The sequence below is a fragment of the Myodes glareolus genome, chromosome 10 (genome assembly GCF_982192425.1).
Source record: "Myodes glareolus chromosome 10, mMyoGla1.1, whole genome shotgun sequence".
Classification (NCBI taxonomy): domain Eukaryota; kingdom Metazoa; phylum Chordata; class Mammalia; order Rodentia; family Cricetidae; genus Myodes; species Myodes glareolus.
Genome location: NC_142035.1, coordinates 32549372 through 32573612, shown reverse-complemented (window position 1 = coordinate 32573612; position 24241 = coordinate 32549372). Strand labels below are relative to the sequence as shown.

The 24241-nt window shown below is 42.4% G+C and overlaps 1 protein-coding gene across 3 annotated transcripts in view; it reads left to right on the top strand.

Moving 5' to 3' along the window:
- The window catches only part of Cfap61 (cilia and flagella associated protein 61), a 290445-nt gene that overhangs the window by 142093 nt on the left and 124111 nt on the right, over positions 1–24241 (top strand). For all 3 annotated transcript variants that reach the window (XM_087911144.1, XM_087911142.1, XM_087911143.1), the window contains one exon: positions 4584–4711. In XM_087911144.1, coding sequence (XP_087767270.1) covers positions 4584–4711 — 128 coding nt within the window. The remainder of the gene's footprint in view (positions 1–4583; positions 4712–24241) is intronic.

The following is a 24241-nucleotide window of genomic DNA, read 5'->3' as shown; positions in this document are numbered from 1 at the left end:
CATCATAACTATATATTCTTCAACTCCATCAAAGACTCTAGAAGGATATAATATTACCTAAGTAAACAGGAAGTGCATTGTAAGCAACTTCCAAAACTTTAGAATTAACAGAGACATCTTGCTGCCTGGACAGTCACCCAAAGTTATTTTGTATTGTTGGGGCACCTAACAATATTGGCCCATAGTATCCAGTAGACTTTTCCATGAAGCATGAAATTTCAAAGACAGTTCTGCCTATATTGGCAGTTTGTCAGTCACTTTCTTCTGTGTCCTGCAGAATGTCTGACAGACTCTTTCATGAAACAGGAACCACAAAGGACCATGTCACCTTTAAGCAAGTTCAGCAGTCATCTCTCTGTGGGTCCTACATGCCCATTTCATACAGCATAGAATCAAGCTGTCCAGGCAAGAGCAGTTTCTTGCCCAAATGGCTAACCAATGCTATAAGGAGCCTCTTCAGTGCCCATCATCCTCTTGAAGTAGATTGATGCTACCAGAAACAGATGTGTCTCATTGTCATGAAAAGTCTAAGTTTCTAAAATATTTTAAGTGCCATATTCTGAAGGTCTCTGAAAGATTTGAAGAACACATATCTAACTGAAATATATCTCTATATACTTAGAAAACCTAACTAACATGACTACAAACTTGACTATTATAGATAACTCTATTAACCTACATTTCTTAATTATACATTGGTGTAGGAGGTCCTTCTGTTTATGTGTTGCTTTCATTGGTTAATGAATAAAGAAACTGCTTTGGCCTCATAAGGCAGAACTTAGGTAGGCAGAGAAGACAGAACTGGATGCTGGGAGGAAGAAAGGCAGAGTGGGAGAGAGCCGCCATGGAGCTGCCAGGGTTCCATGTGCTGAATCTTTCCCAGTAAGCCACTGCCACGTGGCGATATGCAGATTAATAGAAATGTGTTAAATCAAGATGTGAGAATTAGCCAATAAGAGGCTAGAGCAAATGGGTCAAGCAGTGTTTTAATTAATACAATTTCTGTGTGATTATTTCAGGGTTAAGCTAGCCAGGCTGCTGGGACAGCCAAGTGGGGTCCCCTCTCCTTACAACAATACATACATTTTTAAGTGAGCTGCACAAATATATATATTGACCTTAAATTTGGATCAATACAACAAGATCCATACAATGAAAATCTCTATAGCATATCCCCCTTTAAATGTAAACAAACATTTATAAACAATATTTGGGGATTTGTGTGTAATTCTCTCCATACTGCTTCCTGATTTTTGTTGGACAAGGTAATTTTTGGGGGTGTTTACAGTGACCTTTCAGGGGATCTTGGTCCATCAAACCACATTAGTCTGGAATTAACCCACAGGTTCTCATCTTCTGTGGAAACAAAAGCAGAACCTCTTTTCCAAAGCAACATCTCCTTAGACTCAAATTTTGAAAACAAAATACCTTTAAAGTATATATGTTGGTTACTTAACTCCTTCACAGTCAAAAAAAATCAAAGAAAACACAATAATATACATAATCCAGACTCTCTGTTTATATTCCATCTTTACATGGCGTATTTTTCTTAATCTATTACTTTTTCTATTAGTTTACTATTTATTTTATCTTTACTCCTTTAATCTATGACTGAATGTACTCTTTTATATTGTATTTACTGTCTCTTTATTCTTTTTTCTCTCTCCTAAGCCTATGTACATTTTTAAAATATACTGTGTCTAATTTAGAGGTCTTTTATGTCTGAATCTGTCCTTATTGTGTACCTGTAATTCTTTTCTGACCAGGATGGCTTCTTAAAATACTAAGCACTTCTTAAAAACCTAAACATTGCTAGGGCAAATACAGCCCTGTTTGCTTGCTCCTCCCAGTCCAACATGGCAGAAGTCTTACACTGCCTCTGAGACAGCCGGGTGGGAGCCATCCTCACCACCTCAACTCTGATAACCAATTGGCTCATGCTGCCACCAAGAAACTTTCAGCAGGCTGCCCACAAACCCCATTTAAATGCTTGGCCTTCTGAAAGAGCCAGAGTTTTCACTGACAACATGACCCAGGAAATCACCTTTTCAAAACCGTGTGGCTTTTTTTTGCCACCAGTGAATCAGAAAAAAACTCTTTTAAAGGAACTGCATTATGCTCCCAGTAAGCAGAGCCCATCTCCCCCCACCAAAAATATTCAGCTAAACTTTGTTTTTTAGTATCTAGAATTTCTTTCCAAGCCCTCTCAGGTTTTATGTGAATTTACTTACCCACATTGGTATGCCCATTTATTGTAAGAGGCTGATTGTTCATTTTCAAGCTGTCCAGACTCCCAAAATAATCACAAAGAAACCATATTATTTGCAATACTGTTTGACCAATAGCTTAAGTGTATTTCTGGCTAACTCATATTTTAACTTAACCCATCTCCACTAATCTGTATATTGCCACAAAGCTGTGGCTTACCGGGTAAAGTTCAGGCATCTGTCTCTGGCAAGGATACATGGCTTTATCCTGTCTTCTTTCTTCCAGCATTCATCTATCTATCTATCTATCTATCTATCTATCTATCTATCTGTCATCTGTTTGTCTGTCTGTCTGTCTGTCTATCTATCTATCTATCTATCTAGGGCAGACAGACAAAGCTGATCAGTAATCTACATGATGGAGACAGCTGTAGCTGAATCCGACCTACATCATCTCACTTCATGCTAACCCCGAGTTTTGTGAGCAAGAATAAGTGACAGGTTTAAGCTAGTGTATTTTGGAATGATTTATTTCTTAGCACTTGGGATAGTAGTGTGTGACTGATACTCATTGCTTATGTCACTGAAGAATCCAAAGATAGCATGGGCTTCAGGAAGTGGTTGAGAATGATTTCTCTGTGATTCTATTGGAGTCCCAACCCCAGTTCTTTATGATGACTTTGCCATTTAAGGCTTCCCATCTGCATCTTGGGCTGTGTAGGAAGTAGAAAGTAGGAAAGCTTTGACTTTACTCCGAATGGGCCAACTCAGGTCACATGTTTATGCTGGGCCAATTGAAGAGCAGGGGTTAGGGTTTTATGATTTATCCATTAGACCCCTTCGTAAGATGGATGTGGATCCAGTCTCTTCCAGAACCTATGGTGTCAATTTAAAGGTGGACGTAGGAAACAAAACATGCTAAGAGACACTAGCAATGTTAATTATGGAGCGTTTAGATGCTTCCAACTTTGTTTAAAATCCCTTTGTGGGGTTATCTCCATCTTGGATGTTACTTGATGAATGGCAAAGCCTCTGGCCGTGACACCGAAGGCACTAAAGGGTGACTAGGATCACAGTTTAAAATAGAACTCTCCCATCAGCTTGCTGGACTTCCAACTCCTAAGAGCTTGGGATTTTGAGAAAATGAAATGTGGATTTCAATTGCTAGGATGTGAGCTTCTGATCCAGAGAATGAGTTTCAGCTGATTTAATGTTAATATAGTCATTCCACTGACTCTGGCCTCCATGGTTTCTTATGAGAAGTCAGTGGTAATTATTATTCTCTAGGGACATAGTATCAAATGCCACCAAATCAACCAATGAAAGTGTGCATTGAATTAAAAACAGAACCAGTGACTTTCAGCGTATCATATAATTTTCTTTCAAGAATCATGCCTCCTTCTACCAGACTCACACTCCCTCTCGGTAAAGTCTTTGTTATTGTTCAGCCTCTTCAGGATAATTAATCAAGCAACTTATCAGGATCATTTTTTTTGCAAATATGGATTTTAAAGGTACCATGGTTATGTCCTGTGCTTCTTAGAGTCTTCTCTGATTCTGAGGCTCCTGGAAGAGTGAACAGCCCTTAGCATTCAACACAGTTTTGTCATTCAGCAAACACGGTCAAGGATCTGCTGACTACAAGGTGCTGCCTGTGTTAAATGCTATGAAAGGCGTGGGGATGAATAAGTGAAAATCTTTGGCTTCAAGTAATACAATTTAATTTCATTCAAAACTTTGGACGTAAGGAAAGACGGAAACACAATTCCCAGGGAATCACTTGACTGTCTTGTAAGATTGTTTTACCTTGCCATCTCTAATCACTAAGAACTGTGGGTCTTAATGAAATACTTGCCATATGACAAAAAATTAAAATCAAGCATTTTTTGTGACAGAGCTTAGATATTAAGCAAATTACTATATTGTTAGATTTAAAAATATTTATTTATTAATTTTCAATTTGTGTGTGTGTGTGTGTGTGTGTGTGAGAGAGAGAGAGAGAGAGAGAGAGAGAGAGAGAGAGAGAGTGAGTTTATGTGCACCACATGCATGCAGATTCTCATGGAGACCATAAGGCATCTGACTCCCTGGATCTGGAGTGAGAGGTTGTGACTCACCAGGTGTAGGTGCTGAGACCTGAACTTCAGTCCTCTGGAAGAGCAGCAAGTGCTGTGTGCCTCTGAGTCATTCCCCCAGGACCACATTCCTTTCTTAAAAACACCTGTGTATCCACTTTCCTGTGGCCATTGCACGACCATTTTTGGATTTGATTTCCTGCACAGGGTTAACTTAGTAATGTCTTGTAATTGTTCATCTGGGGCACTGATTCAGGTACATTTTCCTCAAGTTTTTTTCTCTCTCTTTGTTTTCTTGCAGCCGAGTTATGCCTTAAACCACACAAACAGAAAATTAACTTTAGAACCGAAAGTCACTGTTAACGCCAGAATCGTTGTGGTTGGCGCATCCAGTGTTGGGATTTCGTTCCTTGAGACACTGGTGTTTTGGTGAGTTCTTTCATTCTGTTTAGTCATTTATCTGTTTGTTTTTGAAAATTAAAAATTTTTCTTGTAGGCTTTACTTAGTCATTTTTAGTTTTATGTGCGTTTGTGTGCCTGTGTGAGTTTATGTGCACCACATGCATGCAGGTTCCTGTGGAGAGCAGAAGGCATCTGACTCCCTGGATCTAGGGGTTGTGACTCATCAAGTGTAGGTGCTGAGACCTGAACCTCAGTCCTCTGGAGGAGCAGCAAGTGCTGTGTGTCTCTGAGCCATTCCCCCAGGACCACATTCCTTTCTTAAAAACACCTGTGTATCCACTTTCCTGTGGTCATTGCACAACCATTTTTGGGTTTGATTTCCCAAAGCCTTGTCATTGTTCAAACATGGGGGACTCTCTCCCCACTTCAGAAAACACACTTTGGGTTTGTTTGCCAACCCATAGCAGAACTGTGTGGATTCATGAGTCAGTGGAACATTCTAGATGTGGGACGGAGGAGGACAAATGATTTGTCCATAGAACTCATTGGATCACAGCTATATGGTTTTCATGTGTTACCTATGACTATTTTTGTGCCCCAGTTACAAAGCTGAGTATCTTAGCAAAGATTGTGAGGCCTAGAATGTATAAAATCAGTGCCATATAACCCCTTCCCAAAAACCTCTGCTGGTCCTATTCTACATGTGTTTACCTTATCAAGGCAATCATAAGAATCACATCAAGTCTTTGGTGAGAATTTAGATTCCTAAATCCCAAACCAGGCAGGCAGAATCAGAAGCTCCAAAGTGGGTTGGCGTGTGAGTCCGAGATCCTACAATGTAACTGGTACACCACATATACTCATAATTTATCTATTCTTGGCTAGATCATGCTGGCCTCAAACTCACATAAATCTGCCTGCCTCTGTCTCTCAAGTACTGGTACTAAAGGTGTGTACCACCATCCCTAACAACTTTTTATTACATTTATGTATTTATGTATAAAAGTTAGAGCATACCAAATTACATGTGTGTAGCAGGCTTTCTTTTGGGCCACCAATGAGCTCCCAAATCATGACATAGAGACTTAATATTATTTATAAATACTCATATTCATTATCTTATGCTTGTCCCACTAGCTTTTATAACTTAAATTAACCTGTTTCTCTTCATCTGCATTTTGCCTTGGGACTTTTTACCTTTCTTTCATTCTGTGCGTCCTATTCCATGTCTGGCTGGCTGGCAGGTGCCCAGCTGGCTGGCCCGGGGCATCTCCCTTCTTTCTCCCTCATTTTCTTCTCATTCTCTCCTATCTCCAGGTTGATATCCTCCCCCCACTTTGTTCTCTCTTCCCGCCAGGCCTATCTATCCCTCTGTCTATCCTTGCCTAGCTGTTGACTGTCCAGCTTTTTATTAGATTAATCAGGTGTCCCGGAAGGCAAAGCAACACGTCTTTACACTGCTAAATGAACGCAGCATAAACACATGCAACTCATCTTTACAGAGCTAAAGTCATATTTCACAACGTCCATAGCACCTGTGTGGAAGTAAGAGGAGAACTTTGTGGAGTTGGTTCTCTCCTTCTACCATGTGGGTCCCAGATATCTAACTCAGATCGTCTACCTTTGGCAGCAAGTACCCCAGCCCTGGGAGCTAGTATTGGCTATGCATCAAAGACAGGCATCTAGAAATGGCATAGCATCAGAACTTCTCTTCCAGCCCCATGCGAGACGTTAAGTCATAACCCTTGGGGAAAGGCAGGTTCATGTGGCTTCCCATGCTGTTCTGCCTTTTAGAGCCCACTTCCAGATGGGCAGTTGCTAAGGATTCCTGGTTTTACTTACCAATCCTCCCCTCTATGTGCTCACTGACTCTCCAAACAGAGGAACCCTAGGTTGGAATCTAAGAACTTGGGCTTCTGTCCTAGCACCGTCGGTCCTGACGTGGGAGCCCCATGCTTTCTGACTTCCCTTAGACTGGATTTCTCATCTACTCTTTTAAAAACAAAACAAAACAACAGCAGCAAAACTCTCCTTTTTTCCATTTTAAATTGGCATATAGTGTGTGTACATTTCGTAGATTATGGGTGATATTTGAAAACACTGTATAAAATGTAACTAGCACATCTCCCATCTGTCACTTCTTTTGTGTTTGGATCAAAGTCCTTTCTACCAGCTAATTTGAAATATCCAATTAATGGTTACAACTGTAGTTATTTAAGTTCTGTGCTCTAGAACATTTGAAACTGTATCTCCTACCAACAGTACAGCTGTGCCTACTAACTCCCCTTCATTTACTCTTAGAGAGGTATCCAGGGTTTTGTTTGCTTATTTGTTTGGTTAGGTTGTTGTTGTTGTTGTTGTTGTTGTTGTTGTTTTATATTCTATTTTTCTTTGATTGAAAATAGAACATTTTTATACAATTTATTCTGATTACAGCCCCTCCCCCAACTTCTCTGAGATCCTCTCTTGCTCCCCTCCCATACAAATCAAATCCTTTTTGTCTCTCATTAGACAACAACCAGGCATCTAAACAGCAATAATACAATAAAACAAAAGCAAAACTTAATAGCACAAAACAAACAAGAAAAAAAAGCCAAATAAAAAGCACAAAGAATACATATAGATATTCTCTCTCTCTCTCTCTCTCTCTCTCTCTCTCTCTCTCTCTCTCTCTTTCTCTCTCTCTCTCTCAGAGATTTGTCATACAGGAATCCCATAAAAACACAAAACTAGAAGCCATAATAAATGCTCCAAGAACCTGTGCATCAGTTCTGTGGCCATGTCCACACCTTATCTATGTCCATTTTGTCACATCTTCATATCTGTCTTCCTGCTCTGTAAGCCAGCTCTTGTCACGTAGAATGAATTAACACCTCTTTCCCAGGTGACCTCCCAAATTACAAAGAAGGAGCAGAGCAACATTAGCATATCCTGACCACTTGCTTTGATGGCATCAGTTCGTCTCACTATCAAAGGGCTAGGCGACCACTTTCTGTGTGGCAGGTGCAAATTGTTCTTGCCAGGTCGCTCAGAATTTCGACTGCCATTCAATGTAAAAACATGGGCCTGTATAATGCGGCCCTACATCCAGCCCCGACAGAGGTTCTATCTATGGTGATTTGAATAGGGCCATATCTTTGAATGCTTTCTCATTAGCGAGTGATGCTGCTTGAGAGAGATTAGGAGGTGTGACCTTGTGTTGGAGAAAATGTATCCCTGAGGCGGGGCTTTGGGGTTTCAAAAGCCCAAGCCAGTCCCAGAGTCTCTCTTCCTGCTGCCTGCAGATCCAGATGTAGAACCCTCAGCTACTGTGTCTGTCCACATGTTGCCATGTTCCCCATCACAATAATAGACTAAACCTCTGAAACTCTATCAAGCCCCAAGTAAATGCTTTATTTTATAAGAGTTGTCATGGCCATGGTGTCTCTTCACAGCAATAGAATCCCAGTATGCCGTGAGTCATACAAATGGCAGAGTGGGATTTATTCCTACTAGCTGGCACAAATATCAGCGAAATCATTGTCTTTATTTTGTTTGTTTGTTTTTAGACAAAATCTCTTTACTAAGCAAACCAAGCTGGCCTTCCTGCATCTGCCTCCCAAATACTGGGCTTAGCAGTGTGCACCACCCTATCACATATCTGTAAAGAACCTGAGTTTAGAGACCATAGAGATCTGAGTGGTAAGAGGCCATTTCTTCCCTAGAACATTTGTTCGGGGTCACATGAAAACACCAGTTGTTGTTCAAAGCTGTGGGAGCTCTAAGGCCAGAGGGAGACAGGAAAATCCAGCTCACTATGACTCCTCTTGAAGCCAGTGGTTAGCAGCCCCAGAGGATGAGCAGGACTTCTGGGAAGTTAGCTAAGGGCACCTCCCTACACCCCAGCTCATGCCGCCTACCAGGGAGATAAGGCAGCACCAGCGAATGACCTGCTCATCTGGAGGCACCTGAACAAGGAAAGGGTCAGTCTGTTGTTTAATTTCTAGCCAACGTGGTTGATGTTCCAGAGTGTAACCTCAGTTAACCGGAAGTACATCGTGTGTCATTACTGAAGTTCACAACAGAGTTCACATGTCTCAACCCTCTGGCCACTTAGCAGCATTTCATGGCAGGGATGATGTCACGAGGGAAGCTGTGAGCATTCACTTCCCTGTGGATGCTATAACGGGGGCGTTTGACTCTCCTGCTGGGTCCCTGCTCCCAAGACTCTGAATGACAAGTCTGTGCACCACATATCTGAATGACAAGTAAGTGGGGTGGAGTTTTGAAATTTTGGAAATCAAGAAGTGATTATCAACAGGTCTTCAATCTTAATTTGGCTGTGATACTTATAATGTTCTGCTTAGAATGAGTACATTAAGATATGTACATGTAGTTTTCCTTTTATGGAATCGACTTAGGTTCAATAAAAGCAAAGATAAGTTCTGGTATAAGTACTGGGTTGATTAAGTTCCCCAATCAAAATGACCTTTATAAAGCACCCACAATTCTCTGTCTTCATTACAGAGATTTTGTTCACTGGAAGGAGACTGGTATCGGCTTACAGATGTCTAATCCTTGAGAGAGGAAATAGTTTTCTCATTATTTTCTCTAATTATTTTTTAAATTAGCAATAACCATAGTAACTTACTACATATTTCACTTGCTGGTTTAGGTGCCACTTGAACTAAATTTACCCACAATTTGGCCTGCAATGAAATTGAAGACATTTCACCAAATGCTACCTACCCATGAGGATTAAATCCACAGTTTAGAAGCAAGATTGGGGGTGGTGGTGGGGCAATGAGCATTGCCTGGACTCGTGAGCTGCTTTGTTAGACCTAACATATGCTTTTCTGGAAAGTCCACATGAAGTGCGATGCGGGTGTCCCGTCTTGCAGACCTGGCAGTCCTGTCATCTCGTGACAATGGACAGTCTTTCTCTCTTACATTTTCTCAGTGTAAGAAATGGCAAAGTACAGGTCTCTCCCTTTCAGAGCAGTCAGTGTGCAGTCTCTCTCTGCCCTTGCTATGGCCGTCCTCGCCAGTGCCTGGGTGCTGTGAGAGAGCCGGCATGGTTTCCTCAAAGTCAGCAGCACCCAGTATGTCCCGGGCCATGGGAGCGTGCAGGAGATTAGGAGGTGAGATTTTAAAAAATATTTTGACGGGCTTACTCTCACTACGTTACTCAGCATGGCCTCAGACTTGTGAGTCTCTTTCAGCCATCTTCTAATTTGCTAGGGTTGCAGGCATATGCAGCCACTCCTGTTTGGGACTTCTGTTTTTTCATTCTAAAGTTCTCTCTGAACCTTAGCTGCAGTCCGTCCATGTGTCTGTGGGACACGTCCTCATATCTTCGGTTGTTTGGTCTCAAATCAGTCCTGCATCTTCCCTATGGCATGGCCTCTGATATCACCAATACCCGATGACATGTGGCAAGTGCTTCCCTAGAGGCTCCCGCCAGCATCCTAGCCCCCGCATCCTGGGCCTAGCCTAGTGGCTCCTCCAGCACTGGGTGGAGGAGCTGGAAGCCCTGCACTTAGCTCCTTTTGCAGTTGACAGGAGCCTCAAGAGGGAGGGAGTGCAAGGTCATGCAGGGTAAAGGCTGGTGCTTTCCTCTCCCAAGTCGTTTGTGTCTGGGTCCTAAGGGCACTGCAGGGAAACAGCGGAAAAGGAAGCCAAGGAAGGGCCAGTGATGGCTCCGTCTGCCCAGGTGCTTTAACCTTTCCTATCCTCTACTCCACCAAGGCTGCTCTGTGAGAGTCAACAGTTGACTTAATGGGGAGTACGTCTGCTTGGAGTGGGGGACATAAAGGAATAAAATATTGGCTTTCAGTATAAAAGATTGACTGTGGTGTACAAGAATGACTGGGGGGAAATCAGGCCTGAAGGCATATTACTGGGAGTTCTGAATTATTTCATGATGCTCAGGATGTCCAGGTAATGGTTCCCATCAGTTGATTCTGTGCAGGGCCATGTTCTCGTAGTGTCCCTGACCTGTCTGGTTCTGGTTCCTCCAATCCTTTCTCCCCCTGCTCCACAGGACTCCTCGAGCTCTGCCTAATGTTTGACTGTGGGACTCTGCATCTGCTCCCATCAGCTGCTGGATGAAGTCTCTCTGGTCTCTTTGATGAGAATTCTGCTAGACTCTGGTCCTAGAATACTCTATAGGCGGCGCAAACTGCAAGTTGAAGGTTTTGTGGCTGTCTTACTAGGAATTTTAGGATTGTTTATCTGGTTCTGTGAAGAATGTTGGGATTATGATGGGAAGTGTGTTGAATCTGTAGAATTAGATAGATGTGCATGGATAGTCTCTTGATCTCTTGATCTTCTGGTGTCTTCAATTTCCTTCTTCAGTGTTATAACCTTTCTCTTTAAAACATCGGCTCAGTGGTGGTTCAGAATGCTTCAACATAAGCATGAGGATCTGAATTCAAAACCCTGACTCCATGTAAAAAGGCAGGTGCAGCGTTATAGGCCTGTGTATCAGCATTGCTGGGGGTGGGCAAAGACAGGAGAACTCCTGGGGTTTGGATCCACCTGCCCAGTACCAGACTCATTGAGAAACTGTCTCAAGGGAATACCATGGAGAATGATAGAACATGACAGAACATGTCATGTTAGAATGATAGAACATCTTCTCCGGCCTCGGAGTGCACATGAGATGTGCATACACCATACACACATGTACATACACATACATATGCACACATATACATACACAAACACATACACACATTAAATAAAATTGAATATTTTATTGCAGAGGCCTTTGACTTCCTGGAGTATTTATTTTTTATGATATTGTGAATGGCTCTTTTCCTCCCTCACTTCTTTCTTGGCAGGTTCATTACTGGTATATAGGAAAACTACTGATTTTTGTATGTAGATTTTGTATGCTGCTAATTTGCTGAAAGTGTTCCTTAGATCTAAGAATTTCCCAGTGGAGCTTTAGGATCTTTTAACTACAGAATTATATTGTCTTCACATTGGGATAGTTTGGCTTTTTGTTACTTCTATTGCTTTTATTTCTAATTCTCATCTTGCTCTAATTAAGACTTCAAGCACTACATTGGATAAGGGTAGAAAAGCACGTCATGTTTCTGATTTTCAATTAAAGGCTTTTATTTCTGTTTTCATTCTGGTCAGTGTTGGCTGTAGGTTTGTTGGACACAGCCTAAGTTGTGCTGAGGTATATTCCTTCTATTTCTAGTTTCTCTATGACTTTTATCATGGAGAACTGTTGAACTTGGTCAAAAGTGCTTTATGTATCTATTGATGATGATCATGTGATTTATGTCTTTAAGTGTTTTTATGTGTAGTCATGTATTTATTGATTTGTGTGTGCTGAACTATGTTTGTATCTCTGGAATGAAACTAACTTGGTCACGGTATATATCTTCTTAGTATATTCTTGAATTTAACTTGCAAGTATTGAGAATTTTTCATCTGTGTTGTATCTTCTTATATGGTTCCCTTTTGTTAATATTAGGCTGGTACAAAAGTGGTTACAGTTTTTGCATTATTGAAAGTTCTTCATTTGATATTGGAATGCATTCTTAAGTGATTATGGTTTTGTTATACATTACTCTCATGAACTTTTCTGATTTTATTTTTTGCTAATAATGTATTACTTTCTGTTTATTTCATATTTATTTTATATTATTTTACAAAAGGAGTGGCAGGCTGCGTCCCACCACCCGGCTAGCTTTACCAGAAATAATTACATAGAAACTGTATTCATTTAAACACTGCCTAGCCCATTAGTTATAACCTCTTATTGGCTAGCTCTTACATATTGATTCATCCCATTTCTATTAATGCATATTGCCACTTGACTGTGGCTTACCGGGACGAGTCTAACCGGCGTCCATCTCGGAGAGGAGAGCTATGGTGTCTGCCTGCCTCTGCTTTCTTTCTCCCACAATTCTGTTCTGTCTTCCCCACCAACCTATGTTCTGACCTATCAGGCCAAGTAGTTTCTTTATTAATTAACCAATGAAAGCATCAGAAATGCAGAAGACCCACCTACATCATATTATGAAAATGATTTTAAACTAAAAAAAAATTTGAACTGCTTTCTTTTTTTGTTTTTTGTTTGTTTCTGTTTTTGTTTTGTTTTGTTTGTAAGACAGACTGTTCTGGAATTCTCTTTGTAGACCAGGCTGGCCTTGAACTTACAGAGATCTACCTGCCTCTGCCAGTGCGGGGATTAAAGGCATGCACCACCACAGCCTGGCTTTAAACTGCCTTCTTCCTTGAGATCAAAATGGTTGTTAAAGCAACAGAGACAACTCATGTCGATACTGCGTACAGCACAGGAACTGCTAATGAGCAGGCAGTGCAGTGGTTCGGGGAGAGCTGCAGAGGAAGGTGAGCATAGTGGCCACCAGCGGAAGTTGACTGCGGCCAACTGAGAGCAGTGATTGAAGCTGATTCTCTTATTACTAACTGCGAAGTTGCCAAAGAACTCAGTATAGGCCGTGCAATGTTTGTCTGGCCCTTGAAGCAAACTGGAAAGGTGGGAAAGCTCAGTGAGTGCATGCCTCATGAGCTGGCTTCAATCTTTTCTCAAACCGTCATCTTTAACTGTCGTCTTGTTTGACGCTGTAGAACAGCAATGAACTATTTTTCAGTTGGATTGTGATTTGTGTCAGGAACTCGATCGTATATGACCACTGGCTCAGTTCAGTGCTTGAACAAAGAGGAAGCAAAGCCAAATGTGAAGCAAATGATGGCATTGGACACTGGTGTCTACTGCCCTTCTGATCCGTTGCAGCCTTCAGGCACCATTAAAACCATTACATCTGAGAAGTGTGCTCAGCAAATCAATGAGATGCACTGAAAACTGCCTCGCCTGCAGCCAGCATTGGTTAACAGTCATATTCACCCAAACTTCCACCAACCACTTCCTCAAGCTTTCTGCACCGGAAAATGTTTTCACAGCCAGAAAGATACAGAAAATACTTGAGGAGTTCAACAAATCCCGAATCAAGGGTTTTTACACTACAAGGGTAAAACAACAACAACAAAACACACGTTATTTCTCATTGCAAAACTGTATGGATTACAATGGTGCCTGTTTCTGTTAATGACAATATGATTGAGCCTCGTTATAATGCTCTAACATTCATGTCTGAAACCACAGTTCGCGTTTCACACACCTCTTATTCAGTGGCCCTCATTATGTCTTCTGAATAACTGTGATTGAAAGTCTACCTTATGAATCATCCAAGTAGTCGCATTACGCTGGCTTATTTGCATTTTCTATTTGCTTGGTAAATAGACTTTTATTGCTCGCCCTGTGCACCTACTGTAGTCCAGCTGAACTCCTTAGATGCAATGCTTTGAATATATTGGGTTTTCTAAAATCATGTTTACAAAGGACTATGGAAATGTTCTGCCAATGCAGGGCACAGAAAATGGAACTAGCTTTTTATAGTTCTTTTGCTTTTCTATTCCTCTTGTCCACAGCCTAGTCTGTGGTGGCATGGGTGTCATCTATAAGCTCATTAGATGTGGCAGCCCAAGACACTGCCACACAGAATCCCAATTCAATGTATTTTCTCCTACTGTCATTCAGAAGGATGTCGTTTTTCACTGTCCTGTGGGCAAAATCCCACAGAGTTAAAGTAGTTACTATTTTATTCTGTTCCACTATCTCTATGCTTCTGTGTCTTATGATATTTTCTTGTATTGAACAATTCCTGTTTCTCTATTAATTTCAAAGCCTTCCTATAACAGTTCCAAGGCAAAATAAATCTCTTGAAGAGCCTAAAATGGTACTAGAAAACTGTAGAAATGATCTATGGGATAATATTGACTGGAAACAGCCCTGAGAAGTATCCCCAGGACCCTCTGTCTACTGTGGTTCACAAGAGACACTCATGGGCACCCTAAAGCCCATACTGTCCCTTCTGGTACTAATACTGAGAAAAGTTTGCTCAGAAATGATCAAGCCAATCATGGCGATGCACACCTTTAGTCCCGACACTCAGGGCAGAAGTAGGAAGATCTCTGAGTTCCAGGCCAGTCAGGGTTACAGAATGAGACACTTTCCCAAAAACATAAAGCAACAACAACAAAACAGAAACAAAACCAAAAACCCCATCAATGAACAGAGCTTCAGGCTCCCTAGTTAAGATATGGATCCTTCATTTGGTTGAGCAAACTGAGGCAAAGAATAGACTAGAACCAGGAAGTTGTATAGCTCTGACTCCGAGTGACCATAACCCTGTTATCAGGTCCCACGGTTCCACTCAGTATCCGGCCCAGCTGTGGGCACTGGCAGCAGCCAGCCTAGGGCCAGTGGCTTAATTACCCTCTTTATCTTTATGTTTATCTGAGGACATCTGAAACCTTCAGTGTGGCCTGCCACTAATTAGGTGACTCATAATAGTCAGTGCTTGCTTGCTGAGCTCAGAGCCAACCCCCATGAGCAAACTGATTGGGACTGGGTCTCTGTCACAGGAGCTGAAGGGTGTGTGCCCCCTGGTTGCTTTGTTCACACCAGGGCCCAAGCAGCATGAAAGCATGCTCATGTCCTCTTCCCTGGAGCCCGGGGAGCAAGCAGTCCCTTGAGACAGGTGGTGGGGCACTTCCTGTCTTGCTGTGTTGTAGTGTTGGAGCCTCAGAGGGATCACCAGGGACCCATACCAAGGTCAGGCTGGTGGCTGAGCATGGGAGGAGCTGCAGTGGGGAGATCACGCTAAGCACAGAGGCTCAGCCTCCCACACTCCCTCTCCCACCATCCAGTAGAATGACAAGACATTGATCTATCAGAAAAGAATGAGCTGGGACACCTGGTCCACCCGGTCCACAGATCATAACCAGGCTTCCTAATCCTATTCCAGTATATAAATGTAATTAGTATTAAATGAAACTATCTTCATTTGCTAAAGTTATTATTTCTGCTTTCAGAAATATTCCCCATCTTTTAATACCGAGTTTACACACTCATAGAAACTAGCCCCCATGCAATGTAAATATTATGCCTTTTTTTGAGGGCAGGGGTTAGCTTACCATCATTTTCATAGGTTCTTGATGTTTCCTTGTGCTAGGTATAAGGTATACTCTTCAATACCCCACAAAAGTGCAGACCAGGCACCCAGGAACTGAGTCCTATGGTCAGCCTATTTCTGTCATTGAATACTTTTAAAATAATAACATCGCCCCCGTCTTGGTTTATGTTCCTTCAAAATGAGCTGAAAACCAAGAACTATGGTGTGGTGTGGGGATAGTCTGGGAACTGTCTGACAAGATGACGCTTAGACAAAGGAGGGACGAGGGAGGCCCTTGGCAAGCATAGTTGTCAGATGGCTATTGAGTAGCAGGGTAGCTGAGGCCCCCCCATCCTGGTAAGGCTGTCTCTTAGAGAGAGACAGCTGAAAATGGTCCCTTTGTGGGGTGAGGACACCCTAGCATCATCGCCCTACTCCCGTCCTAGTTGATGATTGGTACCCTGTACTGTTCTTCCAGCATCCTCCTCCAGCTCCCATGTTTTGAGCATGCTCTTTGGCAGACAGGGGCAGGGAATGCTGATAGCTGGCAAACTATTTTCAGGTGACCAGTTGGGCCAAGATGATGTGGCCAGACCCCAAATGGTCGACTAGAGTACCCCTCATGTTCTTTATTTTCCTCAGCTTGTTATCTATGTTGCATCAATATTCTTACAATTGCTCTTTCTAAAGCATATGAACCCAGACAAAGACAACAGAAAAGCAAGGGTTTGGCAAAGAGGACTTTGGGCCACCCTTGTGTTCTAAAGAGTTTCCTATTTGTCCCCCTTTACAAGGTCACAAGAAATATTTACGAGGTTTTAAAAAGATGTATTGACAAATACGGTCCTTTACTTCTTCATCGTGTGAGAGGTCAATAATTCCTAGAGTCTGTGTGAGGTATAGATCCTCAAGTCTGTCAGGACTGGATCAGAAACCTGTAGGGGAATCTGAAGTTCACTCCATTTTGAGAACCGCTTACTCGGGGTCTCTGTGAAAGAGTCAGCACTCTCTACAGCTCATGCACTCCAGAAGGACTGGCCAGTGTCTGATGAGGTCTCTATCTTGGTGCAAGCAAAATGACATACAGGTGCTCTGGGGGAAATAAGGAGCTGTCAGCTGGGCTCTGTTAGCACTTGATGTTGGACAGAATTTGAAGGATAGGCACAGAAAGATCCTGCCTGTGGACACAGGCATGGGAGCCCTCAGTAGAAGTGACAGTGGAGAGCTCATCACAGTCCCATCACTATGACAAAATGCTTGAGAAAGCTCTCCTGGAAAAGAGGACAGGTTTCTTCTGACTTACAGTTTCAGAGGTTTGAGTCCCTAGTCTCTTGACTTTATCACTTTGAGCCTTGGTGAAGGACAGGGTCATGGTGGGGAGCATGTGGTGGCACAGGTGTCCAGGAGGCAAAAAAAAAGGAGCTATTGTCTAACTCCCAAAAGCTCTATCCTTAGGATCTAGTCTGTCTTCTTTCCTTCTTCGTCTTCCTCCACCTGCCCTCCCTTCCTCCCTCTTGTCTTCCCTCCCTTCCTCCCACCTTCTTTTTCCACCTTCTTAAGATTTCACCCCCTCCTTGTAGTACCTCAGGTTGGAGAGCAAACCTTCAGTATGTGGCCCCTGTGGGGGACATTTGAGATCTAAACTGTAGCCTATGGCTGTCCTCTCTGGGTGGTGGGACTGCTGTGAGTCACTGCCTGTAATCCCGACAAGACTAGACTATCTCGTGAGAAAATGACTCTGAAGACCATATCTATCTCTAACTATGTACTTAGAAGATAATTCCTTTCAAAGAAATAATCCAAAATTAATTCATTAATTCAAAATTTGACTTTTCTTATTTTATTTCAACAATATGTGATGGAGAAAATGCTGCAAATGATTCCTAGACCTGGGGTTAATGTTGAGTGATCTTTCTGGAAGCTCCAAACTGGAGAATCTCTAGACTGTACATAGGTGAGCCATTTGGGTAGGCATGAGGAGAGCTATAGAAATAGAGTTTCTGGGCCTCCGATTCCTGGTATTATAATTCAGTGGGGTTGGAGTGGATTCCACAGTTATGTGTGTTTGACAGACTCCAGATAATTCCGCAATGCAGCTGAGTTAGGAACCATTTATGTAGACATTTCCTCAAAGTTGACAGATCTAGCTAGAAGGGAACTACATCCCCCCTGTAATTGTTCATTGTAGGGAAACTAGTTTATGGGTTTGCTTCCTAAACCACATTTTCTAATTCTCAGGAAATAATATGACTGCTAACTTACATCATTACTTTAGTGCCTACCAAGCCTAATTATCATGCCATGATTGACATTATGGAGCTGAAGTCATTATCCCGGTTCCAGTATTTACATGTAAATTGGACCTAGTAGAAAGCATTTTGCAAAAGCCACATGCCGAACGGATCACCAGTTAAGTAGGGAGCCCAAGAAGTAACTGCCAAGCATGAGGAAGCCAGCCCATATGGTGTTAATAAAGCCTTGCTAATGGCCACTACTGCCCAAAATATGAACCTTTCTTTGTCATCAGAAGTGATATCACTGGTTCTTCTAGTCCCATAATGCTTTGCTTTTGGTCGTGTGAACCTGATTGATGTGTGCCTTATGTTTTACATTTCTTGTGTATAGATCTTTTCTCATTTGTCTTGCTGTTGCTATCTTGGTATTTATAGCTTGTATTTATTTAATATATATAAATATGTACTCAAAGCATGAGTACATTGTATGAGACCATTATTAATCATTTCTTATAAAATGTAAGGAAAAACTCAAATTCAGTTCATTTTAATCTGTTTTGCTGGAACCCCCAAATTTTATTCTCATTGTTTTCCAAACATAATTTTTTTCCAGTAAAGATTCATGAATTACCTTTGAGCATAGGCACATGAGTTACCTTTGAACACAGGTGCATACACGTTTCATCTAACGTCCTGACTCTCCAGATGTTCCCCACAGATCATGACTTTGGCCATCTTGCCCCTTCCCTGACAGATCCATGGAGACTCCAGAGCACACCCAGGTCACATCTGGAAGATGGCTGAGCTCAGGGTAGGCTTGTGAGAACAGCCTGCTGTCTCCTTTCTCCGGAGTCCATCACAGTTGCTGCAGGGACTGGGGAGACAGGAGGTTTTGGTTCACTACCCATGGTGGACTGAGGCAAGATTGTCCCCAGTACTAGAGAGTAGAGTCAGGGGAAAGTTTTAGCCTCTGCATCACCCCACAAACCCTCACCTTCTACACGATCTACAAACACTACAATTTTCTATTTTTGTTTCTGCTCTGCCCAGGCTCCTCTGGCTATCAAAATATGCCCAAGCAAATGTACAGACAGTTGTCTGCTCTTTTAGTGTTCCTTATCTACAATTATTTATTTACAAATCTTTTATTCCCGATATTTTTGCGCCACCTTTCTGTATTAATTATCTCTATCTATTTGGGCACTGAACTTTGACTTTTACACCTGTGGTGCCTTATTAATCTGCAGTGTCCGTCATGTGACTTTCCTCATCCAAGCCATCCATCTGATCCTGCTCCATGTTGGGGTGCCATTTGTTGTAGCCCGCTGTAGGGCAACAACATCAGCCAAGTTCCACCCAATTTGTTGATCTGTACTTGGAAGGAAGCATGAGGACTAAGAAATGGCAGGTAGAAAAAACAGAAGTACAAAAGAAAAGACAGGAACACAGATGGCATTGGGAGGGAAATTCAGTGAATGCTGAAAATCGCCTGTGTTTATTTTCCTTGTACTTATATACCCCAATTCAAAAGGTGGGGGGGGGAGGCAAAGGAATGCTTTAGCATGATACAAGAAATAAACAAAGCAATCACCTGTTTCAGTACTTGAAGCATCAAACAACTGTATCCTTAGTTAAGTACTCTGTTGTTTAGACAGGACATGTAACAACCACACCGTAGACCAAGCATCTTGTAGGCAGCCATTCCCTGGTCAAACCTCCTGTCTTAAAAATGAAGGAACAGGAATAGGCTTGAATTCTCTGATCTTTGGTCAAGGTGGAATGGATCCACTTCTGTGGGCCATATTAATACTCAAAAGACCAGGTACCCACACCCAAGATCAGGGTGTCTTGTTTGTAGCCACGCCTTAAGTCAGACCTGTTGTCAATAACTTTGAAAGAACAAGAGTAGCTCAGGCTCTCAGACCTTTAGTCAAGGCAGCACAGACCCACATCTGTGGGCTCCCATGTTCTACATGTGCTCAAAGTTCTTCGCCCAGTCCCATTTGGCTCTCTTTCTTTGGTCTCCCCCGATGGTCAGAATTTGCCATTACTGACAGCTCTGTGGCTATGGATGCAGCCAGTGGAATTTTTACCAGTTGAACAAAAATGAAGCAAACATCTTGAGATGTATCAAAAAGTCTCTCATGGTCTAGACATACAAACAACAACAACAACAACACACACACACAAACACACTGAAAAGTTAATTTTTTTCAGGGAAAAACTGGTAGATTTTCTGACTCTGCCCTTTGCTTATAACAGATCTTTGCGTGAACTTGTTTTCAACACATTTGTCTTCTAATTGTGGAAATTCACAATAATCCCCACCCTTTACCTCCCGCCTGTAGCATTTAACCATTAATTGTGTGCTACTATCTTACATCTGTAATGTGGAGTTACAGCTGAGTTGTTCTTTGACTTGTAAAATAGCCAATCCGGTCTCATTTCTGTGTTGAGCTCAGATTTATTGTCATCTGGAAAATATTTTTGTCACTGTCTTGGACAATTCTGAAAGCAGAGGTTTTAGTAAATTAAATTGAAACATTTAGATGGATGTGAGGTAATTATTTTTTTCCCCTCTACATTATCTGTTTGTTCAAATAGAAGCATTAATAAAGCCAGTTAATTAAATCACTCGCCTTGGCTGGCTGCCTTTGTCATGCCACACACAGAAAATCAGCAAAAATATAAAAATTAATGAGTGAGTGACTAACATTGAAAAGCAACGTGAAAACTTCTATGTGTCCTTTTCCTGCGCACAATAAATTGGCGGCGCGTTCCTCTTCATTTGCGGGATAAGGATGTTTAGACCTAATTTTGTAGCTGTCCTTCTGAAACTCGGAATGAAACCCAATACCTTTTACTTATTTCCCTGGATACTCTAATCCCTCCCTGCTTCACAAGTATCTTTGAGCTGTTTCCTCCCTTTGTATCCACGGCAACGTGAAATCCCCACTGGAATTATCTGCTGCAAAAATACAGGTGCATTCGTGTAAGGTTTCATTGGCCTGCGCACTTAACTTGAACTCTTCCCCCCTCACAATATGGTGACCTTTGATTTTGGAGCAGAGGGGCTCGCAATGCTGTTAGATATTGTTGATATACATTAAGCCAATACCGGTAAATCTGAGACCCAGGTTTTTTCAGGAACTCTGCTATTTGTTCCATTTCCTGTGGTGCTTGCGCCAAAGCCAAGCTGCTCCCAGAGACATGCTGCTCCGTCTGCAGGAACTTTCTGAATATTCATACATAAGCAAAGGTGAACTCTGAAACATTTCATCTCAATATTTCACCTCCAGCACTATAAACCTTGCAACTGAACTAAATCAAATCAAGTATTCAGATGTTGCTGTACCCAATTGCATAGAAAACTACCAGAGCAAAATATGAAGTCGGAAGGAACCCATGAAAATGCTGTGTGTTTCTGTATGCAGACACAAAAGGGCGGGAGGCGTAAGTGAGCGGTGAGAAGATTGATGTTACAAAGAACTAAATAGGAGGTTGGATTAGCCCTTGACCGTAAAGACTTGGATATCATGCTAGTGAGCCTGAACTGATCCTGGCAACGAAACAGTTACTATCCATCGAAAATGTTCTGTCTGAACATCCTTGGGTACCATCTCCTTTCATCTGCACAGCTCCCCTAAGACCCATTAGGTTCTGCCACTCCAATTTACAGGTAAAAAAGGTTAAATAACCTGCCTGAGGTCAAGCCGCCGGCACTAAGGGTCCAGCTGAGACAGTACCTCTCAAGCCCATGCGTGCTCTTTACTTCTCAGCTCTGTTGCTACCAAGGTAGTGTGCAAAGGTTGGACTCTGGAAACCAGAAACCCTGAAATATGATTTAATGTAAAAATATGTTTCCAGTAGCTGTGTGGATGGTCAGTTATCACAGTATATGTGAGACTGGCAGACAGGGGCCTTCAAGAATACAGATCAGGTGAAGATGACCAGACACAGTAATTGGCCTGGGAAGTGGGAATGGCGACAGGAAATCTAAGATGAGCTTCCAGATTTCTAGCATGAAAGATGGTGAGTTGGTCGTGACTTTTACAGAGAAAGGAATGGGGTGGGAACTGCCAGGAGCTCTGTTTGGCTGCATATTTGATCTGGTATGCCCTGGAGCATCCGGATTTGTACGTGCTAAATCTGGGATGACCCTGGTCCATATAGAAATTAGTCTATAGCTCAGAAGAAACATTAAAGCATAGTCAAGCACACTGTAGGAAATAGGTAAGATGGTGGTGGATGAAATCACCTGGGGAAGTGGGCACGAAGCCCGAGATGGTTGATGGGAAATAAATGTAAGAACGAGGGAGAGCTAGTTAATAGGAACATCATGAGAGAGAGCTTTCAGGCAGTAGAGTGTGGCCACGGCTCCTTAGGGTCACCTCCATAGCTCCCCGTCTTGTCCCACCTGTCCCAGTGTCTCTTCTGCCTCCATCCTCTGGGCTCAAGACTGCAAAGGCACACCCTGTCTTGCTAGTCTCTGCATGACTAGCTGTCCCTTTCAGCTCCCATAATCCTGTGCAAGCCTTCCTTTTTGTTTCGTGAGACTTTGTGGAGTGTGTCGTTTTTTTTTTTTTTTTTTTTTTTTGCCTAAATTCCTGGTTCATAGGGATCTTTTTTTGTCCTCGCCCCATGCTTCCTTCACAAGCTGATGTGAGTCCAAGTCAAGACTGCTATTTGCCCCCCAGGATTCATTCTGTCCTGTGTGCTTAGTGATAGCATTCAGGGCACTCTGGTTCCTAGGGGGAAGACATAATCACTATGTTTCATGAAAACCTGTGGTTTTCAACTTCCTTTGTGAAGACATGTGGCAGGGGCAGGGAGCTCTGCTAATACAAGCAGAAATGTCACGCGGGACTGCCTGATAAGCTCCTTAATACATTGTCCTTCCGGCTGTTAAATGATGTAGGAAGCCATTGATTTGGGGCCGGCTCCTGCACCAGGCCAACCTAAACCGACGTCAGTTCAGTCGTAGTCGTAGTAAAGGTAGGGTTCCGGAGGCTCGCAAGCCGACTGACGTGTCTAACCTGCGTCGACTAAGCTGTTTTCTATCCGTCTCTTCTGGTTCTCTTCAAATGCAGTCTGTCACCATTGTTCTCGGGCACTGCTCTAGTTTCTGGGTGCCGCCCACTTGGCAGATCTTTATTTTTTCTTGGCGCACATGAACTGTACTTGATATAATTGGCTTGAGGAATTCTGCCTTTTAACACATTTCCCTCCTTCTGCCCATAATATTAACGCGATGGGCGGAGGGAGCCCCCAAGAGCTACTGTGGATCTAGGCTGACTTGGAGAATAGATCCCCACGTGAAGAAGCAGAGATACGGAGCCACGTTCCCATCGACTCCGAGGAGCCATCTTCGTCAGCACTGGATTGGCACACTGAACGTTATAAATCAGATGTCACAGACGTTTGATGAGGAGACCGGGATCACTGACAGACAGACACCGGTCTTTGGAATGGAAGATGTTCTGTGGTGCAGGAAGGGAAAGGTTGGAAGTCAATGGCACCTGTGTGCCTTTTCTATGATGCAGGAGTCATGCTGAATGGAGATCGAGGACAGGCGAATGGGCAAGAGCATGGTAGGGCTTGACGACCGGGGCAGTCACAGGGAGGGATGCCAGAGGAATTTCACTATGATGGGAGAAAAGCAAGAAAAAAGGTTTCTTTTAAGTAAACACAATGCAAGAAATCTTGCCCACTCCCCAAAAATCTGTACTATGTAATTATAGATAATGTTGAAGAAGAGGAAGAGGAGAAGACAGAGGAGGAAGAAGGAAGAAGAAGAAATGAAGATGAGGCAAAAGCAACAAAACCATTCTTTATCCTTTGGGAACATTCTTTTATCTTTTGAGAAAAATAATTTAATTGTAGGACAATTCAGAATAACATGATGTGGTAATTTGGCAATTTAAAAGTCATTTGATCCATATAGGGAATAGTTTTGTAGTAGAAGATGAAGCTGCATAATCATTAAGCCTTCCGTCTACATGGAGACGTGAAAAGGACCGTGCATAGCTCTCACTGCTACAATATAAAGTACATTTTGATCACAGAGGCTCCAGAGCCAGAGTAAACTTTAACTGCCTGTGGGTGTAAACACACAGCTATCACTTGTGTTTTTCATGGGACAGTTAATAATCCAGGGCCTGTCACTGGTGTGTGCTTGCAGACTGGCAGCCCAAGCAGGCAGCTTAACTGTGGCCTTTATGCTATTTGAAGGTAGTCAGATTTTTTTTTTATTCCTCTTGTTAGAGGATAAGACATGCTTGGTTTTCCCCATGTTAAATAGGAATATTTGTTCTTAAATGATAGCTATCCCTAGAGACTTGAGA